This window comes from Brienomyrus brachyistius, chromosome 11, assembly GCF_023856365.1.
Source record: "Brienomyrus brachyistius isolate T26 chromosome 11, BBRACH_0.4, whole genome shotgun sequence".
NCBI lineage: Eukaryota > Metazoa > Chordata > Actinopteri > Osteoglossiformes > Mormyridae > Brienomyrus > Brienomyrus brachyistius.
In genome coordinates this window covers 26,917,076-26,943,486 of record NC_064543.1, presented here as the reverse complement: position 1 = coordinate 26,943,486, position 26,411 = coordinate 26,917,076, and the positions used below count along the sequence as shown (strand labels likewise).

Here is a 26,411-nt window from a genome sequence, read left to right as displayed (position 1 = left end):
CCACCTGCCTGTCTATCTGTCCATCTGTCTGTCCATCTATAAGCCAAAACTGCTTAAATCCTCCATCCTTCTATGACTGCGGCCTCCACACTAGCCTTTCATTTAATCTTCTTGTCTGACAAATGCCTGCCACCTCGCCCCCCATACACACATACTTTCATTTATGTCACTCACCCCAGCAACAGTTAGCGGCTGATTCTTTGCTACTGCAGATCTCCAATGTGCCAAATCTCCAACTGTAACAAGGAAAGAAGCAAATCATTATTGTTTGAAAAAGATAGTCAATGGAGGGTAAAAGTCACATTTTTCACTAAAAAGAATGATGACGTGCAGGTGAAGCGGCTGGAAGAGGATCTGATGGATGGATGGATGGATGGTGGATGAAAGGATGGAAGAGTAGCAAATATATCTATCCTATAGATCCTAAAAAATAGATAACATGCATGCAGTTAAAGCATAGTTTTTGACATTTGAAAGCCTAATTTGTACATTTTTAATGGAAAATTTAAAGAGCGCATAATGTTATTTTTATAATGCCACACATTTAACATGCTTTAATGTTTACCCACATGTATGTCTGAGTTTATAGTTTTAAGTCTTAATCAGAGTGGAGAGAGGATAATGTGGAAATGCACACACACACACACACACACACAGACACACAATGCAGCTTCAAGTCAGGATGTCAGTTTAACGATCGACACGACACAGTAATTAACTGTTGGCACTCGTGAAGAAGGCAGCTCAAATTAATCCTGACACATTTGCGGATGAGTGATACCTCACAGTGAACACTTTGTAATTATATTTGAAAATGAAAATGAATTGACACTTAGAACTAGGTTGTCATGCTCGGTGAAGTGGGTTCATGGTTTGGGGTGTTGGAGTGATAGAGCATTGCTCCCCCCTCAGGGATTCACCGACCACTGACAGATGCCCCTCTGCCCCCCCCCCCCCCCTTAGGGATTCTCCGCTGGCTGATGCTGCCCTGCCACCCCCCCCTTCCACTAACTGATGCCCCCCTGCCCTCCCCCTAGGAATTCACCGTTGACTGATACCCCCGCCGTTGACGATTCACCACTGACTGATGCACCTCTGCCCCCCTCGGGGATTCACCACTGACCGATGTCCAGCCCCCTTAGGGATTTCCCACTGACTGATGTCCCCCTGCCCCCCATTTGGACATTAGCTACTGATTGGTGCCCCTCCCACCCCCCCCCCCCCCCATAGGGGATTCACCACTAGTTAATGCCCTCCTGGCCCCCCCTCAGGGATTCGCCACTGAGCGACTCTCTCCCCCGTCCGCCTCACTGCTGACTAATATCCCCCAGCACCCTTTGGAGATATGCCACTGACTCATGCCCCCCAGATTCAAAGCTGACTGATGCCTCTCAGGCCCCCCCTTGAAGATTCGGCACAAACTGATGCCCGCCTGACCCCCCCTCACAGATTTGCCACTGACTAGTGCCCTCCTGCCCCCCCCCCCCTCTCAGGGATTCATTGCTGACTAATGCCCCACTGACCCCCCTTGAGAATTCACCGTTGACTATTGCTCCCCTTGTTCCTCCTCAGGGATTCACCACTGACTGATGCCCCCCAGGGCTTTGCTTTGTAGAGACACTCTGGCCTTCTAGCTTCCATTTCCCCTAGATGAGGAGGTGTCTGTTTCTCTTATGGATGAGGAGCTGTGTGTTTCTCCTATAGATGAGGAGGTGTGTGTTTCTCCCCTCAAGGAGGAGGTGTGTTTCTCTTATAAAGGCGGAGGTGTGTGTTTCCCCTAGATGAGGAGGTGTGTGTTTCTCTTATAGATGAGGGGGTGTGTGTTTTTCCCCTCAAGGAGGAGGTGTGTGTCTCTTATTAAGGTGGAGGTGTGCATTTCCCCTAGATGAGGAGGTGTATGTTTCTCCTCTCAAGGAGGAGGTGTGTTTCAATTATAAAGGTGGTGTGCGTTTCTCCTAGATGAGTAGGTGTGTGTTCTCCTATAGATGAGGAGGTGTGTGTTTCTCCTCTCAAGGAGGAGGTGTGTTTCAATTATAAAGGGTTAGGTGTGCATTTGTCCTAGACGAGTAGGTTTGTGTTTCTCCTATAGATGAGGAGGTGTGTGTTTCTCCCAAATATGCCATAAGTGAAGATGAGCACAGATAAAGTGCAGGCGGCATCCTTCAGTAGGTAAAGATGTCTCCTCTGGGTGTTAATTAATGTGGGTTTTGTCCCATTTTATCCTCTGTCTGTATTGCTGTTAGATTTGCCTCCTGCCCTGTCTTTTTCTCCTGTAACGTCTCTGTGATTGGTGGCTCTGGCTCCGCACGCCCGCCTCGCGCACTAATCACGCCGTGGTAAGCATGTACCATTGCAGCCCGTGACCAGCCTAACACATTGATTAAAAGGCTCAAATGAGGCCATTCTACTTAGTGGCTAATTACCGCCACGTGGACCCACGCGGCAGGTTGACGGCTATGGATCTGGGGCAGGTGAGGACGTGGGCTGTTAGCGGCAGCCGACCTGAGCTTCCTGTGTCTGATGGAGTGTCTCACACCCTCCCTCTGTGCCATCTGCAGATTGCAAGACAACAGCAGCAACTTCTACAGCAGCAGCACAAAATCAACCTCCTCCAGCAGCAGATCCAGGTCAGTACAGTGGAGACCCAGAGCCCTCATTAACCCCCATAGTACCTGGGCAGTTCTGGCTGTGCCCACTCTGCGCCGCACTGTGACCACAGGCAATCTGCAATGTTGTTTTATCACCTCAAATTGCATCTGTTTACTTAAGGGGAGTAAATACTTCTGTTAGAATACTAGGCACTTTTTCAGTGATACGTTTCAACATGCTGATATGCGGTTATCCGGCATTTTAATCAATTGCTTTTGAAATTCCTTCTTGTGATACTCAAAATTCCAAAAATTTAAATGCTCTCTCGTCTTGTCGGGTGTCGTTCGCGTTGCTTTGTAATTGGCTATTTGTAAACGGCAGGAGAAAAATTGATGAGAATAATTAGCACATTCTAATTAATGTAAAAAAACACTCACAAAATGACACTTAGCCAGTCATATTTGCATTTTTGTGTAAAAATATCTGGAGACAGTAATGTCCCTGAAATGATGGCGTCCCAGCTGAATGACAATGATCTGCTTTTCAAGTAGCTTCTGAAAAAATGTAATAGGGCTCAATGGTTCCAATCAACAGACCGTAGTCTGGAGACATACATAAATTAAATAAATATGATGACTTACAAATATTTATTATGTCCCAGGCTGTTAAAATGGATATTGTTGTTTTCCCAAGCTTATGAAATGTCTCTTTATTCTAATCTGAGAAACAAAACGTGCAGCGACTGTTGACACACGTAGGCCTGTTGAAAACTTTCAGTGTGGGGCTCTGGCCTTCAAGTAATTTTGAAATTATAAAAGCAAATGGAGATCTCTAAAACCGGGTGAGTGCTGTGAGAAGACAGCTGCTTTCGGAACGTTTTTGGTGAAAGCTGGCATGTGCGGCTCCGAGGGGGGGTGTTGGCCTGAGACCACCCAGCGCGCCGGTCCCCGCTGCCAGAGCTGCTGCACAGAATGATGAGCAGAAGAGGCTCGGAGCCTCCTCCCTCCTAAGCTGCCTGGAGGAGGCAGGTACCAAATCTGCCTCCATCTCTTTCCCCATAGTCATGTGACAGGAAGTAAAACATGTCTGACTGACTTCCATGTCAGTTGTGACGGTCATTCAAATCAGATTCGCCCCTTTCTTCTTTTAGGCCTGTTGACCTGTGGCTCTTTCGATCTCAGCAGGGGAGCAAACCAGCTTCCAGTCAAAGCTGCTGTGCCTGATTCACACTGATACTCTGCCTAGTTATAAGAATGAAACCCTTACGATCAAAGAGAAAACAAAACATGTTCCCTCCATCTGCTGCTTTTGATTTGATATATCTCGTTTTCATCAGCCACCCCATGTTTTTCAGTACGGCCCCCAGGGACTGACACTAACTAGCCAACAGAAGCCCACGTCAAGAAGAAGTCAACTTCCTGTTTTCATGACTTATTCTTTAGTTATGACCTAGTTTTACATCTTCACTTTCAGTTAATTCTCAAAAACAGGATACATAAAATTCCTGTGTTAGTCCTTTATTTGTTTTGCCCAATTTGATTTATTGTGACCTGCAGCTGTTCTAATACACAGCACCGCATTAATATCCATCCATCCATCCATCCATCCATCCATCCATCCATTCATCCATTAATGTCAGAACTGGGTTGCCAGGTTGTGTTCTTGACAGCAACCCCAGAAAAGGTGCTAAAATCCTTCTCCTTCAGTTTGAGGTGCGATCCACACTCCCACTCGTCCTGTTGTGCTTTAACTGATCACATCCATTTCTTCTATAACCAGGACAGACTGACCACACCCCCTGCTGAGCTACATGCTTTTAGTTCTTCTATAAGAGAATAAGAGAAGGCGGGGGGGCAGGGTCTGAAAACACTAGAAGGATCTGAGACACATCATCACCAAATTTAAAGGCACTCTTTTCATCCCGGCTGATTTATGCAGTGTGGGGACAGGGAGATCGAATCTTCCTTCTTTTGGGATTACAATGATGTGGTTTTTTTAAGACACCAGATGTGTTGATGGCCGAGTCGGGATTTATCTGGAGTTTAAAATCAAGGTCTCTTTCTATCTTTGTCTGCCGCTGCTTCTTGTTGACGTTCACACTGTATCTGGCTGATCCCGTTTGGGGAGAAGATCACTATTGTACGATTCAGTGTGGGTCTACAGAGCCCACGTCTCATGTCGGCTGCAGAGGACTTAAATAAAAAAGTAAGCGGGGAATGTCTGAACCAGACCAATAAATAAATATTTAATCAGGAAGGACATGTCCCACTCAGGCTAAAGCAGGGCATGTTCAGAAGAGCAGATCTAGAGCCAGTATCATGAATTTCTTGCTTAGCCGGATAACTTGTCAGATTTAAGGCAGTCTGGCCTAAATGTACATGAATGAAGATAAAGGCTATTTAAATTAAAATTGGGGTAACTGAACTCTGACAAGTTATCTGGCTAAGCAAGGAATCCGGCTTCATAATACAAACTCCAGGTCTGTGCTTTTACTGCTGGTTGGAACAACGCAGCCCCAACCACATAGACTGCACTGTTTAAACAGTGGTGGCCTAATAGTTATGGACAGTGGCAGTGGTGGCATAATGGTTAGGGACAGTAGCAGTGGTGGGGTAATAGTTAGGGACAGTGGCAGTGGTGGTGTAATGGTTAGGGACAGTGGCAGTGGTGGTGTAATGGTTAGGGACAGTGGCAGTGGTGGCGTAATGATTAGGGACAGTGACAGTGGTGGCATAATGGTTAGGGACAGTGGCAGTGGTGGCATAATGGCTAGGGACACTGGCAGTGGTGGCGTAATGGTTAGGGACAGTGGCAATGGTGGTGTAATGGTTAGGGACAGTTGCAGTGGCGGTGTAATGGTTAGGGACAGTGGCAATGGTGGTGTAATGGTTAGGTACAGTGGCAGTGGTGGCATAATGGTTAGGGACAGTGGCAATGGTTGTGTAATGGTTAGGGACAGTGGCAGTGGTGGCGTAATGGTTAGGTACAGTGTTAGTGGTGGGGTAATGGTTAGGGACAGTGGCAGTGGTGGCGTAAGGGTTAGGGACACTGGCAGTGGTGGCATAATGGTTAGGGATATGCATTTAAGAACATAACAAATTTTCAAACGAGAGGTGGCCATTCGGCCCATCAAGCTTGTTTGGGGAGAACTTAACTTATAGCTCAGAGTTGTTAAAATCTTATCTAGCTCTGATTTAAAGGAACCCAGGGTTTTAGCTTGTGCTACACTAGCAGGAAGACTATTCCATACTCTAACTACACGCTGTGTAAAGAGGCGATTCCTCAAATTTGTTTTAAAATGTTCTCCCGCTAATTACCAGTCATAGCCTCGAGTTCCAGTATTTAAACTAATATTGAAATAACCATTTGGCTGAACAGCATCCAGACCTGTTAGAATCTTATACACCTGGATCATGTCCCCCCTTAATCTCCTTTGCTCGAGGCTGAAGAGATTCAGCTCAGCTAATTGTAATTGAAAGATTGCTGGTTTGAATCCCTGACTAGCAAAGTACCACTGAGGTACACTAAGTAAGGTACTGCCAGCCCAGGTGTTGAATTAGCTGCCCCCTGTTCTGAATTAGCCTGTCCTGTACAGGTTAAATGCAGAGGACTCATTTTGTTGTTGTGACATGGTGTGTCAACAATGACAACTAATCACTCCCCTCTGCCCCTTTAAGTCATATCCTTACCCTGAATGACGGCGCCCCTTGTTTCCCCCCTAGTCTCTCCCCCGACCCTGCAAATCAGGATTATTTTAGCATTTGCCTGGAAGCTGACCCTTTCATATGGCTCTTCTAATTATAGAGGAGTAAATGGTAGGACAGCATATGTTAGCAACATGAGCAGCAGTCTATGAAATGAACTGTAAGTTAATAAAACGATCCTGTGCTGTTAGCCAAATGTTAGCCCATGTGTTTCGGAGAGTGATATTTCAACACCGTTGTACTTTGGCAGCAGCGACTGTGAGAGAGATAAATGGAAATTAGCCTAACGAAGCTGGTCCCCGGTTCACAGGTTACTGGTGCAGTGAACTCACTGCCTGCCTGCTGCTTCCATCACTGCAGTGCGGCTTCAAGCCATCAAGGAATTTACATTTCACGGGAGTAAAGATGTATCTTGCGTGTCAGATCTTTATAGAGTGGTTTGTCGATGCTGTTTGTAATTCAGGATCAGTTTACGGCAGGCCAACGGCATGCATATATTGAAGCGTCATCTTGAGCTGAGGGGAACCAAGGCGGTGCTCTCATTCAGAAGGCATAGTGCCCCCTACAGGCCTCTGAGACCTCCGCAGCAGCTGGAAAGTCAAGTGAATCCAGAGACATCCCATCATTCCCGGGATGCATGCCTGATGACACCGGAGAAAGGAGATAGCGGCTCGCATCGCAAGAATGCGCTTTCTGTGGGATCGAGGCCTCTTGCTGCTGCTCTACGTCTTACGTTACCGTGTCAAGACTGGAGTCCTCAGTACTGATAGTCACCTTCCCTGTATTCTTTGTCAGGTTAAATATCTTTTCTCCATAGATATCCTATAGTTTGAGGTTTACAGATTCTGGGATTGCTGGAATGTACTGATTTAAGACACAGCTTATGCACCCTTTTACCAAGTTAAAATGATCAGGGCAGAAAGATTTATATTAGTGATAAACTCTTCCAAATGGTAAAAGCTGCCTTTTGATTGACTGTTGATGGACGTGGAGCCACTGGCTGGTTGGCTGTTTGTGTTTTATTTTAACTGAGTGGCGTAAAATACCCACTGGACAGGTCTGGTTCTACTTATCAAGCCCAGATCTGCTTTTCTTCTGCCTTGTGTGCCAGACAGGGCCCTGCGTGCCTCTGCAGCCTGCCCCATATCTCCGGCAGAAACATGGGGGCATAGGCTCAGCCGCCACTCATCACATTTGGCCCCTCAGGGGGGAAGATCTGTAGTCTCTGTCCTAGGCAGCACTGAACTGGTGGGAGGGGAACCACAGAGGGTTCTGTTGTTCTGTTTTTCCTATGCAAGGTCAGCCGGGAGCAATGATTAACCTGGACTTTCGGAAGTAAATTTCTTCTGCAGGGTTAAGTGAGTGACTGCGAGGGGCTAGAATTGTTCTGCGTTTAAGGAGGGAAGCCTGCACTTAATCAGCATCACATGGATACACAGACACGTACAGAAATGTAATACCAGACATATGTGCGTGCATGCGTGTGTATATAAACCTATATTATACCATATATACACACTCACTGCTATATTATATAACCGCTATTTATATGTGGTGCAACTTAATTTAAACAAGATGGAAATACTGTCAGTGCACAGTGCACAGTGAGATTGCTGTGGTTAGTAATGGCTCCCAGGGACAGTAAAGGGGGCGTCTCGCTCTTATGTGATTCCTGCTGACAATTGTCAGATTAAAGGCATGATTTATACAGGGACTGAGTATCACACAGCACATGCAGATGCTACATCGCGTGCTTTCAGTGGCTGAAGGATGGGGCGAAGGCTGGAATGAAAAGGAACATTTCCTTCTTAACAAAGTACTTAAGGAGTTAATTAATTTAGGGTTAATGCAGCATCGCAGGTATTGAGACCTGTAAACAAATTAGCACATGTGACTCCTGTTAATGAAGCCTGGCTGTCTCTGGGACACAGTCGTGCCTGGAGAAGAAGCCTCCACTGGCTGTGCTCCGCAGGAATCTCATTATTCTTTCCAAGCCCCATACAGACTGCTGGTTCCACAGTCCCAGTGCTGGATGTACCTGGACTGCCACTATGCTAAAAGGAATGCTTAACCACCTCATCTCAGGGTCTGTGTCCTTAAGTATTCCCACAGAAGCCTGACATAGGTGACACAGGAGAGCTTGGCAGGTTATTTAAAAAAAATGCAGATCAAATCTGTAATAGTCAGCATTTTTGAGTACTATGCATTACACTGCAGTGGATTCAAAATGTGGATAACTGAACAAAATTAATGGAATAAGTTAAATAAGTAGCTACTACCATGAATAATGAATATTAAAAGATGTGTCATTCAGTTTCATGGTGGAAATATATATATGTGGCATATGATGACATGTCAGCTGCTGTATTTGGTGCAGCCTTGTAAAAATATCAGCACCTTAACACAGATCCGTTTACGAGTCTTGCTGAGTTTTAACAGTCAGTAGTGACCATGTTATTGGCACTAGGCCTTTCAGATCTGTTTGTCTGCATCCGTATTGCCAAACAGCGATGGAATTGACACGTTATGACAAACAGAACTTTGTGTGCCTTTACCCCCACGCAAATTAAGTACAGATGCTTTTTTTACAGACATATTTACTTTTATAGGAGAGTAACAGCCCTTCCTACTTGTGTTAATATATTAAACTAGCGGCAGATCTCAAAGGCGTCTACCATGACTGACACAGAATCTTGGTTCCACTTTCTATCATCTGACACATCCCTGAAAGGGGGGGGCTTGTTTGCTGTCATACTGTGTCCCCGCCTGACCTTCACGGCCCCCGTCCCGGTGGGCATTCGAAGACCCCCCCTCCCCCCCCCCATCCTCCAGTCTCCCACCCTAATTGATTTCCTCATTACTTACAACAATTTATTACGCAATTATGAGGCGGAAAAGCGAGGGCACGGCTGGCGGCTCAGGCCTGGCCCCGGCTCCGCCGCCGGCTGCCCGTGCCGTTTTAATCACCTCGGCTGTAATTAAATCCTCTGCTTTGTTTGTTGCTGTACGGCACAGGATGGGTGTATGCGCACACAACAGCAGCCTTATGGTGAATGATTAAATAATTAGCGTGATGCACGTGAATTGTGGTGGCTGACTAAAGAATGGTTGCGCTTCTTTTGTGTTTTGCCGGAGGCTCCCATGGCTTTTATACCTGCAAATTGTCTTTAAATGCAAGATTTTAATATACCACAGTAAGGCCGAAAATAGAGCCTGTTAATGACGAGATGCAGGCAGCCAATTATCACTTGTGTTTAAATAGCGATGGGAATGAGGGAAGTGAGAGGGACTCGTGTGTTCACCCATGGCACCGAGGGTGACCTTTACCAGGCAGCACTGGCAGAACCAGAACCAGAACCAGCCCAGACGCCCAGCCAGGAGAGACCCAAGTTGGAAAGAACACAGGGAATCTTCCCCCCTTTGATTTAATATATCGACACTCAGGGTGCAAGTCATTCTGGTTAGTAGTTTTTTTGTGGAGGGGGGGTTAGTCAATTTAATTAGTTATGAAATGCGAGTTCTTGTCAGGAGCCAGAAGAACTGCTGACATTAAGTAAAGTCGGTGTGAACAGTAAAGCTACCCCCCATCTAAAAGTTAATGATGCAAAAAAAAAAAAAAAGGCTTAATAGGTACAACCTCGGAGATGGGAGTGATGGTTTTGAAATTAAACTAAGTGGATGAATGGGAAGCTGTCGGTGCAGCCGGCTTGATTGAAACTAATTCTTGAATTACAAAGGCAAACAGCGGGGCCATGAGTGTGGATTTGTGCCGTAGCCTGTCTCAGACTGTAGGGAGTGCTGCTAGCGATATTTTCAGTGGACCCCTTTGGATGTACAAATGATGCAGTGTTCTGAGTTTACGGGGAACGGGAGTGTTTTACTTCATCGAACGAATTGTTCATTTGCTTGCAATTTTAATCAAAGCAAACACTTTCACAGTTCAGCCAACAGTGAGACCTCTGCAGTGTTGGAGGTGGCAGCCTCGTGTAAGACAACTGGGGTACACTGCTTCAGGGCACGCCCCCCTAGAGGCACTCCGGAGCAGCTGCACGCGCACGTACAAGGTGGAGATATCTGCACGTGAAGCTTGATACGTCTGACTGACAGTCCATCCATGTTGCGGGGATGGTCACAATGCGATAGAAGAATGTAATATAGTTATGGTGAGAGATCTTAATTAAGAGCTCACCCTTAGGTCCCGACCCAGCACATTATACAAGGCCTTGGGGGGGGCTCAGATCAAAGCAAGGAGGCCCAGCTCAGATCCTGTCATGTCAGAGGGGTCAGCGAATAGGAATGGGCAGCCCCCCCTGCAGTGGGGCAGCTCCTTGTTTTCCCCGCCTCCTCCCTGGCCTCTTCCCTGGCCTCCATACGGGGGTGACACTGCAGTGCCGACTCGAAGGCCACTGGCCAGCCGCTCACGGAGGGGGCCTGTGTTTTCTTAGGGCTCGGGTGGCAAAGTAAAGCATTCAACCCATGACGCAGGGCCCCCGATCGCCACCGGAAAAGAATAAAAGGAGCTTTTTGTTCGAGCGGCCGAAGGGAAACCTGGGCATTCCCCGTGGAACACAAAGAAAGGGCCGTTTTGTCCTGCGCCTTTTTTCAAAGACAGCATTTTCTGTTTTTCTTTTTACTCTTTCCTTCCATAATTATTCTTGCTCGTCACCGGGTGTGCACATGACATCTGAGTGCGTTTTGGAGTCCCAATGCACTCATGTGCCCGCAGTAAACACCCCACCCCACTCTGCTGGACAAACAGAGTGGGCTGTGTTGTTCTGTCAGGGCCCTGCAGCCGGGAGGCAATCACAGCCGACTGGCCTGGATCCTCAAGCGCGCTGGGCAGAACATGCCATCATCCCATCATCCCATTACATTGCTGACGCACAAGGTCCCCATAAACATTTTGGGGACTTTTACAAACAGTCTTTTTGTGTACATACAACAGCTGCTTTCCCAGGTTTCATTCATTCTCATTCTCCTTATACCTACCCCACCTTGCTCTGCATGAGAGGAAGCTTGGGGTCACAGCGCAGGTTCAGCCACCCCTGGTGCAGGGGGGTTAAGGGCCTCGCTCAAGAGCTCACGGACATGTGACTATTCTGCCAAGGCCTGGGCTCAAACCGGTTAAGCTTCCGGTCAGCTCTAATTCTTTTCTTACAGTGCAGTACTTTCAAGCCAGATTAAATCAATAAAATAAACAGAAACAGCTCATATTGATGTAGGCTGATTCTGAGCAGGTTAAACATTTCAAAAATGGATAGATGGATACATTATTTTAGCTAACATTCATGAATATTCTAGGTCAATTAGAACACACACACACACACACACACACACACACACACACACACACACACACACACACACACACACACACTAAAGCAGTTCCACGAGGTCAATTTAAACCATAAGACATGGGCAGCACTTTATAGTAGAGGCCCTTCCCCCCTCACCATGTGTCCATCACCCCTTCCCTGTCCTGTGGACTGGAGGCTCATTGCACCTCCATCCAGCAGGGGCATATATCTCGCATTAACGATGCTGGTCCCCAACTCTCTTCTGGGTTTGTTTATGTCTCTTCTCCCCCCCCCCTCATTACCAATGCTGTTTGAGATAGTCCCAGTAGATTTCACCAGTTTACTGCAAACCATTTTAATTTTATGACCAGGCTTTGCCTGCCTGTGATTTTTAAGAAATTCTCCCAAACAGCAACTCCTGTGCTAACCCTTTGCTATAATTCCAGCAAATATAACACTCAAAATTCTGATAATAATCAAAGCAGCATTGGTCAAGCTCAAAAGGAAAGAACAGTAATCAGAGAAAGTGCAGGATTGATTGTAGTAGGACCTAAAGGAAAAGATATGGATCATGTAAATAAAATGCTCAAAGAGAGAAGAGCCTGAGGCTTAACTTTGATATTTCAGAGTTTCCAGAAACCTAATCGCTTCAGATATTTGCTAACTTAAATAACACTTTGTGTGTTTGTGACTGAACCACAGTCATCCCTAACTTCTTCACCGATATAGCTGATTTCTGTTCAGTGGGAGATGGTTGTCATCCTTCCATTTTTACTATAGATTTAATAATTTTCTGCAAACCAGCAGCATTTGTTCACTTCTTGTCCACTCATTGGTCTTTGATGATACAGAAGTCATCCCTGTAGCCCTGCCGTCTCATACTTGCTCCTGTAATAGGTTTCACAGCACAACCTACAAGGTGCAATGGTGTTGGAAGTTCCCTGAGTGACATTTGGGGGTATAATGTGCTGTATGCACATTCAGTAGCTCCTTCTCAGTTGAGGGACAGGAGGCAGTCTTCAGATCTTTAGACATCTAATATAAACACATTGCAATGGCTGTCCTGCAAAACAACTGGCTTTACCATGTGATAAATTAGCAAAAGAAGAAGCCGTCTGTTAGCTATTTCTTTTCGAGGAGCTTAGATTCTCAGGTAGGTCTGATTTCCTGGCCCACGCACATTAAATAGGTTTGTGCCACATGTCTATTTCAGATAGTCCCTTTAGTCAAAGGTCTTAGATGCAGCGTTTACAAGTGATGTGAGTGCCAGGACTCGCTGCACAAACACCTATCTGACATAATGGAGATTGTGTTCCTAGGGCCGCAGATGTTAATCTCTCACCTGTCAGTTAAAACAGCTATTTCCTGAAACCAATAAACCCAGGAGGTAGCGTGTCGGTGGGGGAGGAGGGATGGCCTGGATGGGACTGGCAAAATGCTGGTTTTGTCAAAGCTACGACTAGACAAAGAGCCTTTGTTGGGCACCTGGTGTACTAAGGATGATCGACCCCCACCGCTGGCTATTCCCTGCTGTCCTTTTGCAAGAACAATGGTAACTGAGGGGTAGAGAGGATGGAATTCAGGTACAGGTCATGTACTGTAAGGGATGTATTGATCGCAGCCTGAGGCCACACTGAGGCAGGTGGAATATTCCGGGCTTTGATGGCAGCACCACAGCAGCCTGCTGGGTAGGATAACCGCTTCCTCGCGGTTTCAACACGGAGGAGTGCGGTTAACCTGCAAATGACTCGCAATACACAATTAACATGTCCTGTGGGACAGGCTGTTTTATGAATCATCCATGCAGTGCAAAGACTGCAGGGCTCAGAGGACCATCTCATTCAGTGCTTTTTTCTGGAATGTTCCATGCATGCAACACAGCAGCGGTTGTTTAATTGGCGCACCCGTCTGATTTTAAGCTTATTTTCCGTCCTTATGGATCGACTGTGCCAGCTGTTGCAGAGTGCGTATGCCGAGTATCGATCTCCCAGAGTGCTTCTCTGCAGTCGAGCTGTCGCTGCCAATCCCCTGTGTAAAATTAGATCCACCCAGCTTCTATTCTCAGAAATGTGGGCAAAGCAAGGTGTACAGACAGACCACTATCTTAAGAAAGTTCTGTCTTCTGATTGCACACGTGCATCGCTGGCCGACTGGCTGTTTTATTCTTCTGAAACCATCTTCCCGCACCGCACACCAGCCAATCATGCATATTGGTCCTGAATCAACAGATGTTCAGTTCGGATGAGGCTGTGTGTTAATCGGACATGTTTAAACAATTCCCAATGCTTATGGAAAGAAAAATAGTGTGACAAGGCAGACCAAACTTAATTTGCAGATAAATGTTAAATGGGGGGGGGGGGGGGGGTGCACCCTGGGCTGCATGGGTGCTGACAGGGCCCAGGTACAGTGATGCAGTGGAATCGTCATGGCAGCCTCTCTCTCTTCTGCCAGAATCCAGTCCTCAATGTTACCACCTGCCATGTTTATCCCTTTACTGCTCATATTACAGGCCATTACTGCTAATGTGAACTCATAAGACATTAAGTACTATATTTAAAAAAAAAAAAAAATCCCCTTTTTTTCCTTCTTTTTTTGAGAAAACCCTCTATCATGACAACTGAAAGTATGTTTCCTGGTGTTATAACCAAAAAAAAACTATCCACAACATGTTCCGCGTATATGCAGGGGAAGGCAGAGGACACCCAGGTCGGATGCATGGCTGATATATTTCAGAGTGGGGGGTGAGCGGTACATGAAGGGCCTGCTTCGTCACCCCCCTGCCCCACCCCGCCATGCAGGGTTTCACTTTGACTGATTGCTGCAGATGCTCCATCTCGAGTGTGGGGAGCCGGATCCTGGACGCAGGTCTTATGGGATGAGCGATGGCACCTGTTTCTCGTAAGTTAGCAGGCCAGTTAGCCTCTTCATGTATTTTTAATGAAGCACGGGGGCAGATGGTGAGGAGTGGTGCTAAGACAAAGGGGAGGTGGGGCTGCGCAACAATGCGGCCACAGTTACACCGGAGTCGGGGGGGGGAGGCATGGGGGTCGTGCTCACATCTGCTACTCTCAGCTCCCTCCACTGACTCCTGAAGATCATCCTGCCTGTTAAAATATTCCGGGCACCCAGCTGGTTGGCACACGGGCTGGGCACCGAGAGACGGGCTGAGGAGGGGGGGGTGGCAGCGAGGGGGGTGGGGTGAGGTTGCTCGGGTCGCTTTTTGTCCAGAATGAGATCCTCCTTTCACATGCATGGGTGCTGACAGAACGCCTCTTTATCCCGAGTCGTCGTCTGACTTTCTGCTGCTTCCCCGGAGGCCACAGGCTCACTCACATTTCATTGGCTGCTGGAAGGAGAGCCCAGGATCCTAACTCTGACTGTTAGCTAGTGCTTTGAAGCATCTGTGCATTTGATTTCCCTTTCACTGACATTAGTGGCGTCGATTAAAGTTTAATGTGGAGGGTTCATTACTGCAAATCTCAGGCGTGCGGCGTGAATGCTGTTCATTTCCTCACAACGCACACTGCAGCGCTTCTTAGTCAAAAAATATATTTATTTATTTCTTCTCCTTGCACATTCAATAGAGTGACTGTCATTGCTGGCACCTTTTCAGTTCTTGCTCAGATTTAATGAATTTATTTAGAAGACAATTTTCAAATTATCTAAAAATGCGCTCCTGGGCTAGTTTTATTTCTTTCATAATTTTTATAATATTCTGTGATCGATTGCCCAGGACAGATCACAGCACAGTGCTACCGAGTCCCAAACGCTTCCCGCCATCCGCTCAGATCTTAGCAGAAACGTCACGGAAGCTACCAGGCTTCGGTTACAAAATAGCTGTCTGTGTCTTTAAAAGCTTGGAGGGTGAAAAATCGAGAGGAGAAGTAGGTGTTTCCCTGGAGTTCACCTCTGGACTAGTCAATAGAGTGGTCTTTGGGGTTTGTATGCAGAGGGGGATTAGACCGGTCGAGCTGTTCTGCCTGTGTGAAGTGGGGGGGCAGAAGACAGATATTATGAGCTGGCTTACCTCAGCTATAATGGGGAGTGAGACGGACTTGATTTCATGCCCCGATGCCGCAGTAATAATTGCATAGGCTCTGTGTCACCAAGGAATGAATGAAGGTACGTACTGTAAAGTGTTTATTTTTGAAAATGACCTTTATTAACCCTTTTTCTGAGCAGAACCCCCCCCCCCCCCTGCCCCCCAGCTGGTGAACAGATTACATGGCAGCATTTCTGGACCCTGTCAAACAATGTTTTAACTGAGCTGGGACCTGCTTTAACTCGTGAGTAAGCCAGGGCTCAGATTCAGTTGGTACCCTTTTCGAGTCCCCCCCCCCCCCCCCCCCCCCCACCGCCTAACTGGCACGTATGTCACACAAAAATATAGTGAGATGTCTTTTCCGTCTGGTGAGCTGGTCTTAATGCTGAAGGTTCTCGTAACACTGCACTAGAACAGCAGAAGCAGCTTTAAGCTGAAGGTTAAGCATGCCAGCCGGGTAACGCAGAGACAGTTTTAGGGCTAATATATGGGGCGCCGTCTGTGTGGTATGGCAGAGGATGTTAAAATGAAATATCTGAAATGGACGAGGTCCTCTGGGTTCCTTCCAGTTTTCGCTCTGCTGGAAACAGGTGCTGTAAATCACTGGCTGGCCTGCCTTTTTATTATCTTCATAAATGATCTTCGAAAAATATTAAACAGAGATCTGAATTCTAAACCGGCCTATATCTGTCAGTCGGCATTACAGACGTCCTTCTAAACTCCCTACTCCATCCGGACCCCCCCCTCCCGCGCCACGTCATCACTCAGTCCGTATGTCACCCAGGTTCGGCCCCCGTATTGTCATAGGAAGCTGTGTGAATTTATTCTCGGTTTCAGGACAGAGAATCGGAACAGTGCGGCCCCATTGGCTGAATTTGTTTTCTAGGTGGGTGGTACAACAATGTGTTTGTATGCCAGTGATTATTCATTTTGATTAACAGCAACACCCTCCTTCAGGTTCCTGAGAGCACAAGCATCTGGAGAATTTTTTGGTTTAACTGCCGCTCACGGTCCACCATGTCCGCGCTTTTAGACCAGTTTAGTGTCATCGTCATCTCCGGGTTGCTACCTTCTCGCAAAGAACATCAGAGAGGACGAGAGCTCCATTTACTTCAGAAAATGTTGTTTGCTCTGCTGGCCTTCAGAGACCTGGGCCGTTCCTCAGACTTTTAAGGTCCACTGATGTCACCAGATCTTTTGCTCAGGGTGTGACTGCTGCTGCCTTCAGGCGCAGTGGATAAGCAACGATGGACGCCCTCTTTGATGTGATGATACAGGATCATCGGGGAGTTTGGGATGGAGCGGGCTGGGATGCATGCATTTGGCCCGTCTTTAATATCTACTCTCTTGTCATTGGCAGGTCCAGGGTCACATGCCTCCACTCATGATCCCCTTTTTCCCGCACGATCAGCGCACCCTGGCTGCGGCGGCAGCAGCCCAGCAAGGATTCCTTTTCCCTCCTGGAATCACCTATAAGCCAGGTAGCCTCTAACTTTCCTCTCTTCTTTATCTCTGTCACCTTATCATTACATCATGCTTCAGGGTTTGGTTTCATGCTGAATAGCTGCCACACTGTCTCTTTACACCCTGTTGTCTCATGACGCTGGACGTATATTAAGCACTTTTGCCTAAAGTATAGAGCCTGAACTTGCAGCGTTTTGATTCTCTCCCTGCCCCAGCATCCCTTCCTTCAGCAGATCTCCATGTCGTGGTGTCAGGGGAGCTTTCAGAATCCCTGTCTGGGTTTGAGCCGGAGGGCAGCTCCAGCCAGGCTGACTAAGCTACACTAAACTTCAGGCCGGTCTCAGCTAATCTCAGGAGACCTGATGCATTAATATGGCTACTGGTGACAGCATGCAGGTGTAACAGGGTTAAATGTGTTTCTCTAAGCTTCCCATTTCTGTGGATCTGAGGAATAGTGGTAGAGGGCAGGGGGTGTGACATGGATAGGTTCCCGCACTGGGAACCTTTAACTTTTCGTGTTGCGCTCTCCTCGGCCTCCTTTGCACCTCCCCCCCATCAGAGGAGCTGATTCACTCACTGGCGGAGTTTCTTTTCTTTCCTATGAATTCAGCAATTAAAGCTGAGAAATCCTGGGCTGGTTGTGCCATCATGTCACCGTGTACGCAACACAGAGCAAGAGCACAAGGCACACAGGATTACAGGCTTCCCTGTCTTCTGATGGCTTGCGTTTTTCCCAGAATGGTGTCCACTTGGTCTGTGTGCTCCTGTTTTTTTATTTTTTTCGTGCTGTTACATATATTACATATGTTACATACAGCTGGTACTTAAAAGCCAATGATAGCATCTTTATTAAAGCTTAGCAACGTTATGCAGCAATAAGGTGAAGTCAGCTGAATACCTGAATCTACTGAATGCCAGGTTATCCCATCAATGGATTTTTTTTACCCAAAAACATGGGCATATTCCGGGATGATAATGCCAAGATTCCTTGGGCTCATACAGTCAAAGAGTAGTTTAGGGAGCGTGAGGAATTGTTTTCGCACGTAAATTGGGCGGCACAGAGTGGTGACCTTCACCCCATTGAAAGTCTTTGAGATGTGCTGGAGAAGCCTTTACGGAGCAGCTCAACTCACCTGTCGTCAATAACAAGATCTTGAAGAGAAATTAATGCAAATATGAATATTGAGATGCTGGATAAGCACATGGAAACGATGCATCAACGAAAAGATCAGAGTTAATGGCGGCCCAACAAAATATGAAACTGTGCGACTTTTTTTTTGGTCAGGCAGTGTATATTATATATTAAACCAGCTGCTCTGACAAGCCATTTGAACACAACAATTCCCGCCCCCTAGAGATCTCCGCGAGAAAGGAATCATGCTCTATGATTTCCGAGTCAGACAGATATTTTCAGTCCAAAGGGATATTTGAGTATGGAAATATATGGTAATGTTTTCAGAATCGGTCCAAATTGTTTCTGTTTGGTGCCATGATCCACGGCTACGGATGCACGGGTATGGGTGTCGTATGCGGCGTGTGGCAGCCTGGCTACGTGGGCCGCCTGCCCCCTCGCTGCCCACCCACCTCACTGCGCCTGTCACAGCACGCTGCTGGCCTCCGTGCCGGTATGAGCAGACAGGCTCCTCACGCAAGCGAACAAATCTGAGAGAAAAAAAAATAAATAATTGCTATAACATGCTTATTGACTCCCTGCCAGGCCCACAGCCCAAAGCCTTGATCAAGATCCCTTATTCTTGAGAGGAATTAGAGAGGTGTCCCGCTTAGCTTTCTGTAATTAAAAATCATAGCAGATTCCCGCCCCAGAGCGCTCATCAGAAAAAGCGGAATAAAGTATTCCCCCCTCCCATTCTGGAGTTTGTTCACCAAAACAATGCCCACACAGGTGATACCTTGTTAAAGAACAGGGATGTGATGATGTCTAAATTAGAGGAAATACCAGGCATGTACCAAGTCTTTAGTCTTAGTGCTTTGAGAAGCTCACAGGAAGCTAGAAGGAAGGCATGGGAGAAGTCAAAAAGGGGTGGGGCCAGGAGCCATGGCCACATAGGGTGGAACTGAGTGGCAGCTAAGCTAACGAATGAATGCGAGGGAGGACGCGGCCGTTTGGATGAGTGCGTTGGAGTGAGGGCCCGGAACACGGCGATCCTTCTGTAAGTCATATGCCTAATACAAATAAGAGGGCTTTTATGAACCCCCCAGCGAGGAGAGCATGCATTATTCATGAGCTCGCGGGGAGAGGGAAGTCAGAGAGGGGGAGCCCTGCCTTAAGCAATTCATGGCCTTCACTGCGGCACTTTCACACTCCTTATTTTGTGTGCCCCCCCCACTTCAGCTAGCCTATGTATGAAATGGCGCCTCCTGGTGACACGTGCTGAAGAGCGGCCAGGCATCTGCTCCTGCGCCATCAGGCCACGCACCCCCATAGTGCTGAGACGAGGCTGTTCGCCCCTGCCCATGCTGTGCCCAATGGTCTGCCTGCTGTAGTGCAAACAAACACATGCCCGGAGATGATGGCTCGATGGGGCTGCCATGGTCCCAACGGCTATAAAACGACCCTTTGCCCCATTGTCATGCCCCCCCGATGACCAGATTGTCATAGACCTCCTACTAGGCTGAAAGCTACACTGCAGCATTTTCATACTTAGCCATGATTGTAGCATCTCTGTTGGGGAACTTTACAACGTCAACTGGGTTTGGAGTTGGATCATCTGATAAAAAAACAACTAAATCAGTAAATGATAAATAAGTTGAAAAACTGATTAAATAATTGCTAAATGGATGATTTAGCACAAAACTTCTTTGTCTGCAGTGATTTTTTTGAGGTTCAGTTGTAGCAGTTTCCCACCCTGAGTTAGGGATGCTGTGATGTCCTGGACAGATGAAGAGGCTTGTCAGTGACAGAAGCTCCTCACCCTGCTCACAGAGACACCTACCCTGGTTAGGGGACATTTGTTTTCTGCCCTTAACAGGAGGGTAGCCCTTGTGGTTTTATTTTCTGTGCCTTTTTTCTGTGCTTTTATGAAGGTGCAGGAGAAACTGTATTTGATGATTTTTAAAGCCACACTCTTTCTTGTTGAGCTTAGTCTTTAACTAAGAAAAGTATTCATGTTTTGACATGCAACACTTGAAATTATAAGGCAGGGGGTTGCAAAGTGGATGCCATGGCTTTATTGTCTAGGTTCATTCAGCTAAGATACACCACAAGATCTCTGTAAACACTGACCGGCCTCCCGGATCACCAGATCTTGGGATTCAGTCATTCCACCTCATGGAGCAGTGACATTACAAATGTCTTGTCACTGCAGTGCAGCCTTCCAGTTGGTTGAGGTTACCTTTATTAAACAGGCAGAGGAGGCAGCTTTTCACGCACTCCACCCCAGATATCCACCTGTATTCTTAGTGGCAGACAGGGATGCACACTCCCATATAAATGCCACTTAACACAGAGAGAACATGTCACTCAGTATCACGGGATATACATTATCCATCTTGTAAAGTGTGGACTCTAGCTTGCCCCCCCCCCATAACAAGCTCTCATACTATAGTCCATCAACACTGGTAAATTGGTCAGGAGGTGTTTAACGTTAGTCAACACCTCCTGCTTGGTCTGTGTACATAATAATAATAATAATAATAATAATAATAATAATAATAATAATAATAATAATAATAATAATAATACATTTTATTTATATAGCACTTTTCAGAATCTCAAAGGTGATTGCAAGGAAGAAAGTAAACAGATAACAAAACAACAGAGCATGTTATGGATAGGGAATGTCATAGGCTTGAGTAAACAAAAATGTTTTTAACTTCCGTTTGAAATCTGAGACAGAGACTGACAGACAAATATCACAGGGGAGGAAGTTCCAAAGTGGGAAAATGCGCGGTCACCATAGCTATGGAGATCGGAAGAGGGGATGAGCAGAGCCCCAGAAGGGCAGGATCTAAGACTGCGGGGAGGCTAGTAGGAGAGAAACAGTTCAGAAAGATAAGATGGGGCTCGGTGGTTGAGAGCATTGAATGCCAGATTCTGGGGAACAGATCAGTGAAGGAGATCCAGGCTGCACCCCTCCACAAGCGCAAAAGTGCAAGCTGCAAGCTGAGCTGGGCAGGCATTTTGGGGGCAGACTGGCGTCCCATGTTTGCACTCGCCTGCATGCCTGTTGGGCTGCTCATTGTCTCAACCTGTGTGCATTGTTCTCGCACCCCCCCCCCCCTTCCCACCCCCACAGGTGAGAACTACCCTGTGCAGTTCATCCCGTCATCGATGGCAGCCGCTGCATCTGGACTGAACCCACTCCAGCTGCAGGTATGAGCGGGACCCAGGACACCGTTAACCTCCAGCTGATAACTGCGCGCCAAGCTAACTTCCCCTTTAAAACCTTTTCTAATAGCCATAATGCCCGTAAAACACAGTATGCCTCTAGAATTCAACTAAATTATCCTGCAACACAGTAATTCAAAATAATGACAACTGTAACAATTTATAATGTAATGTTAGCAACCCCTCTAAACACTGCTGTTTATTAAGTTATAGGGATTAAATCACCTGTCAGCTTCCTTATCTATGGTGTTTTTGTTTGGTTTAAGCTTAGGGAAGTTATCTGGACACCTGAGATCATTTTTCCACTCATTGGGATATTGATGGTGATAAGCAGGATATGAAGGGAGCATGAAGATATATGTAGGCAGATTTTAAATGTGTTTGAGCGCTTATTCAGAGACAAAACTTTGCCAGCCAGAAATCAGTACTGGGTACATCATGAACTTCAAGTGGAAATATCTAATAAAACTGATTATCTACATTTCTTCCCCCACCCATCTTGTTATCATCATAATTATGGCTGTTATTAAGCTCTCTGCAAGCATTTGCCCGGTCTTTGTTCAGAAATAGGCGATAAGCATTCCCCAGTTACTGTCATCAAGTTGTATTTACATAACAAATATGCAAAACGGGAACGGGAGGCTAAAGCCTCTGTGCAATTACACTAATGTTATTACTCCTGCCCGCCCGCCTGCCTGGGAAATTATCAATGTGGCCTGCGGGTCCTGCATAGCCGGAAGATGGATAGTGTCTTTTGAAACTGCCCAATCATAAATATTTAAGCTTCTTGGAAACTACTTGAAGAAGAATTCCAAATGCGAGCCATCGGACCCTTGACTCTCCCTCCTTTTGAAACAAAAGAGGGTAGAAGATGAGTGAGGGGGAAAATATCTGGGCGGGCCCTCTTTCAGTGGAGGGGCCTGTTTTGTCAACAGCAGCGACGAGTCGTCGATAGCAAACTCTCTGATAGCTGCAATTGTTGCTAAACAAAGCTGAGTGCTGGCAACGGAATGCTAGACTTCTGCGTTTTTCTCCTCACCAATACATTTGCACAATTTGTCCTGCAGAGCTTATCGCCATCGGCATTAATGAGTCTTGGCAAGTCCAAGCAGTGCCCATGGCTGATGCCAGGAGGGTCTCCATTACTGTGCGGCCATGCGAAGGCATGGGAGGGACGCGACGTGTCCCTGCGTGTCCGTGGAGGAATGGAAATCTTGCCGCCGGAGTCACGAAGTAGGAAGGCTCCCGAAAAACTTGACGTAGGTTAAGGGGTTTGGTTTTTGTCCCTGTGGAGACTAGGTGGGAGGAGGGGGTTTAAAAGCCCACTCAGTATTTGCTCCGCAGCCCTCAGAAGCAGGATGAGTCCTTGTTTGATTTGGCTGCAGGTGCAGTGCAAGCCTTAGCTGGGTTATGGAGATGGGTGATGGATATGTTCACCTTGTTGGGAACATCAATAATAAAATAATAATGTCTGCCATTGTTTCCTGACGTGTGTCAGAAAAGTCAGAAAGAAATATGGGAAAAAGGTGAAAAAGAGCTTAAGTGAAAGTGAAGACCGGTGATTGATGACTACGTGTGAAAATTCTGATGTTTGCTGACAGACGTCACCCTTTTGTGAGTCCTGTGCCAGGGTTTATATCACATCTGCCTGTGCCTTCATTTCATCTCTTACCAGAAAGAAAAACATATCTTTTCCACTCTGAAGCCACATATATATGTGTATATATATTATATATGAATTCTTTTACATCATGCAGTTCCCTGCAAATGTTTCAAAGGAAATTTGGCCTCTCCTGTCATAATTCTGCAAGATTCTACAGTTTAGTTCAAGAGGAAACTGCGTCAGTCAGTTATACTGCCCTTTGATAGCAGGCCTTCATAGGATAATAGCTACACTTGTTTTGTGTATGGGTGTCTCACGTTGTCTAGATTTGGGTTTTGAAAACCACTTGTGCTCCTAGTTTGTGGAGTTAGTATGTTATCCCTGTGTCACATGGGTTACCTTCAACAGTCTGAAGGCATGGCCTCTCTGCCTGTGTTATATGACGGTGTGCCTAGGATAAGTGATTGGAAGATGGATTGATTACCCACAATGCTTTTCTTGTTTCCATGATAATCTGGAATAGATGCACAATATTTTCACTTGTACCTTGGAAAAAAAAGTGATAAAAGATTCTGACCTGACTGCTTGAAGTGACGCTGGACAGGCAGTGTGTTGGAGCTGAGTGTAATTTGCCCGTCATTGTGGGTCCTTGGTGGTTCTTGCCGGCTTTTGCTGGCAGTTCCGCGCTGAGAGTAATTCCACTCAGCGTCTCCCTGACAAATTGTTCCCAGCCCCCGAGCCATGAGCAAAAAAAAAAAAAAAAAAAGACCAGAATGCCTCTCTTCATTAGCTCTCACGCCAGGCTGGGATAAGCCAACCCGGGCGGGAGACGATATCGTCATCTGAAACCACTCCATCTCCATCGGACTGCGCAGCCATGGCCAAACTGTCGGGAAAATTGGCCTGGCTGCTGTACCCAGTGACACCAAGCATTATGTCCCAGATTGGGAATGACACATTGTGAATCATTTAATCTAATAAGAGTAAAGCAACGGCGCAGTCCGTTTACAGTAATTAAATAAAAGTATTTTACGAGGCGGTGTATGTACTTCGATCATGTGACCCATCTTCTTTCGGCATCACTGTGGTCCTCGTGGATGGCTGGCCCGTTAGGCACTCGAGCGCTATACGAAACGTAAACAAAACTTTGAGAAATGTCTGCTTTTAATAATCAGACGGACGTTTTTTTAAGTAAGAGTCATTGAATAAACCAGAACATCTGTGCCCCCCCGCCGCCCCAGCAGTAACATGCCAAGCAGAAGCACATTGAGACCCGCCGGCTGCTTACTCTCGGCGAAATTGCTTGACCGAATTGCCAGGTCGCAATTACTGCCCATCATTCTACCAATGGCGACTCTCAGAGGTCGCGATTAAGCTCGTCCAGCTTCAGCGTGATAAACAGGTGACGTGGGCACTGGCAGACCCTCTGGAGGGACTCTCCGAAAAATGCTTCTGTATGATTGAGGAGGAAGAGGAGGAGGGAGAGAGGAGCTTCAGTGAGAGGAAGTCCTCTGCCTCAGACAGGGACCCAAGGTGACCTTACGTTGTCATTGTCTGCCATTTCTGTTTTATTTTCTTTCTTTAAACCCCGGATACGTGGGCGTTTGGGGTTTCCACTTTTACTGGCAAATTCAGTACCATGACTTCTGAGCTATAAAGAGATGAAAAGCGGCAGAGCAGATGTTTGCAATGCTGGGCAGCGCAAGAGGAAGCGGCAGGTTTCGGCTTCTCTGCAGCCAGGCGGCGGTACGAGCCGCCCCCAGCTCCGCCGGCAGATCATTTACAGCAAATAATGAAGCGGACAGATGGGTATTTAGGCAGGCAGCTGTACGGATGGTCTGTGCGTGGAGCGAGCTGAGGGACAGATGGACGGAGGCCCAGGTACACGGGAAGGGGAGGCCTCACGCCACACGCGTGCTGTCTGGCACGGCAGTGAAGTATGGCTCGGCCACCGGGTCGAGCCAGGACGACTGGCCCGGGTGGAGTGCTCAGCCCAGATGTCTTTCAGGGGGTGCGGTACCTATCCCCCCTCTGATGACCCAGAATCCATCTGTCCTGAGCAGTGAGCGGCTGGCAGGAGAGCACGCTGTCCGGGGGAAAAGGGTTTTGGTGCACGGGAAGGCGCCAGCAGATGAAGCAGACGAGACTGAGCTGGGCAGTACCAGGATAATGAGCTTGATGTATAAGCATGCCTCTCCTGGCATCTGGGCCTGCCTGTGGCACGAGCAGGATGGCTCCACTGAACAAGCCAAACAAAAGAAAAGTTAATGTCAGCATCTTTGAGGTGGTGGTGACCTTGGAGGCGGGGGGGGGGGGGGGGGGGGGGCTCTGAACTCTTCCATCACCAGGTTAGACCCTGTCTTGTTTGGGTCTGGTGCTAACCGGACCCAGCAGGACAATCAATAAGGTTGAGACTCTAGTTTCCATTGAGGATGGCGGTGGGGGGGGGGGGGGGGGGGTGCTGTTATGGCTGGAAGCAGAAAGACTGTCCATATGCTCTACCAAATCTGTTGTTGTATTTTGCAACATCTGTCCTCTCACCCTTCGATGAACAAATAAGATGCTGGAATCACTCCTTTTTCTTGGAGAATTTGATGTTTGGTTTTCCTGCCAGCCTGACACAGAGAGCAGAGCCATCTCCACTGCCATGTGACGAATGGTTAGGGGCTCCCGGAGACAGCCCGCTTTCAACGCACATGGACTTCCCCCTGAGTTGCCAGCTAAACATCTGTGAGACCACATAACAGTGAGGCGCCCTTTGAACAAAATGCGATGAAAAAAAACACTCCCCAAGAGGCCGTCTTCCTGAGGGCTTCTGCATTTATTTTACAGCACTGACTGTATGGTGTTTACCCCAGCAACAATATGTTTGGAAAAATTGCACATGAAAATTTGCTGTTTTCGGCGCGTCGTGTGCTGCCTGTCTCATTGAGCGAAGTGTCCCGTGAGCATGTTGTGACTGGAGGGCGTAATTCCGGAAGAACGTCATCAGAGACAGAATACTGAACTTTCTGGTTTTACCTTTGCTGCCTCCAGAGGGGTTGCTTTTAATTAGCAGAGGCTAACGGGCTGACCTGAGACCAAGCCCTGCTGTTATGAAGCCTGCGGTGATCACATAGCTAGGAGCAGGATGGAGGGGCTGGGTTCACCGTGATAGATAATGGTCTGTGTGTGTGTGTTTGTGTGTGTGTGTGTGAGTGAGTGAGTATACCTATCCTTATGAGGACACAATGTCCCCATAACGTGATAAATACCCGTTTTTTTCCCTTATGGGTACTGGTTTCTGTGTGTGGATTATGTTTATATTATGTTGTGGGGACCAAATGTCCCCCACAATGTAATAAAAAAAATATTTTGACATTGT

At 47.1% G+C, this 26,411-nt stretch overlaps 1 protein-coding gene across 6 annotated transcripts in view; it reads left to right on the top strand.

The window, feature by feature from the left end:
• Positions 1–26,411, top strand: part of LOC125751683 (transcription factor SOX-6-like) — a 146,129-nt gene that overhangs the window by 86,630 nt on the left and 33,088 nt on the right. For all 6 annotated transcript variants that reach the window (XM_049030837.1, XM_049030833.1, XM_049030838.1 and 3 more), the window contains 3 exons: positions 2,559–2,627; positions 16,993–17,113; positions 21,353–21,429. In XM_049030837.1, the coding sequence (XP_048886794.1) occupies positions 2,559–2,627; positions 16,993–17,113; positions 21,353–21,429 (267 nt within the window). The remainder of the gene's footprint in view (positions 1–2,558; positions 2,628–16,992; positions 17,114–21,352; positions 21,430–26,411) is intronic.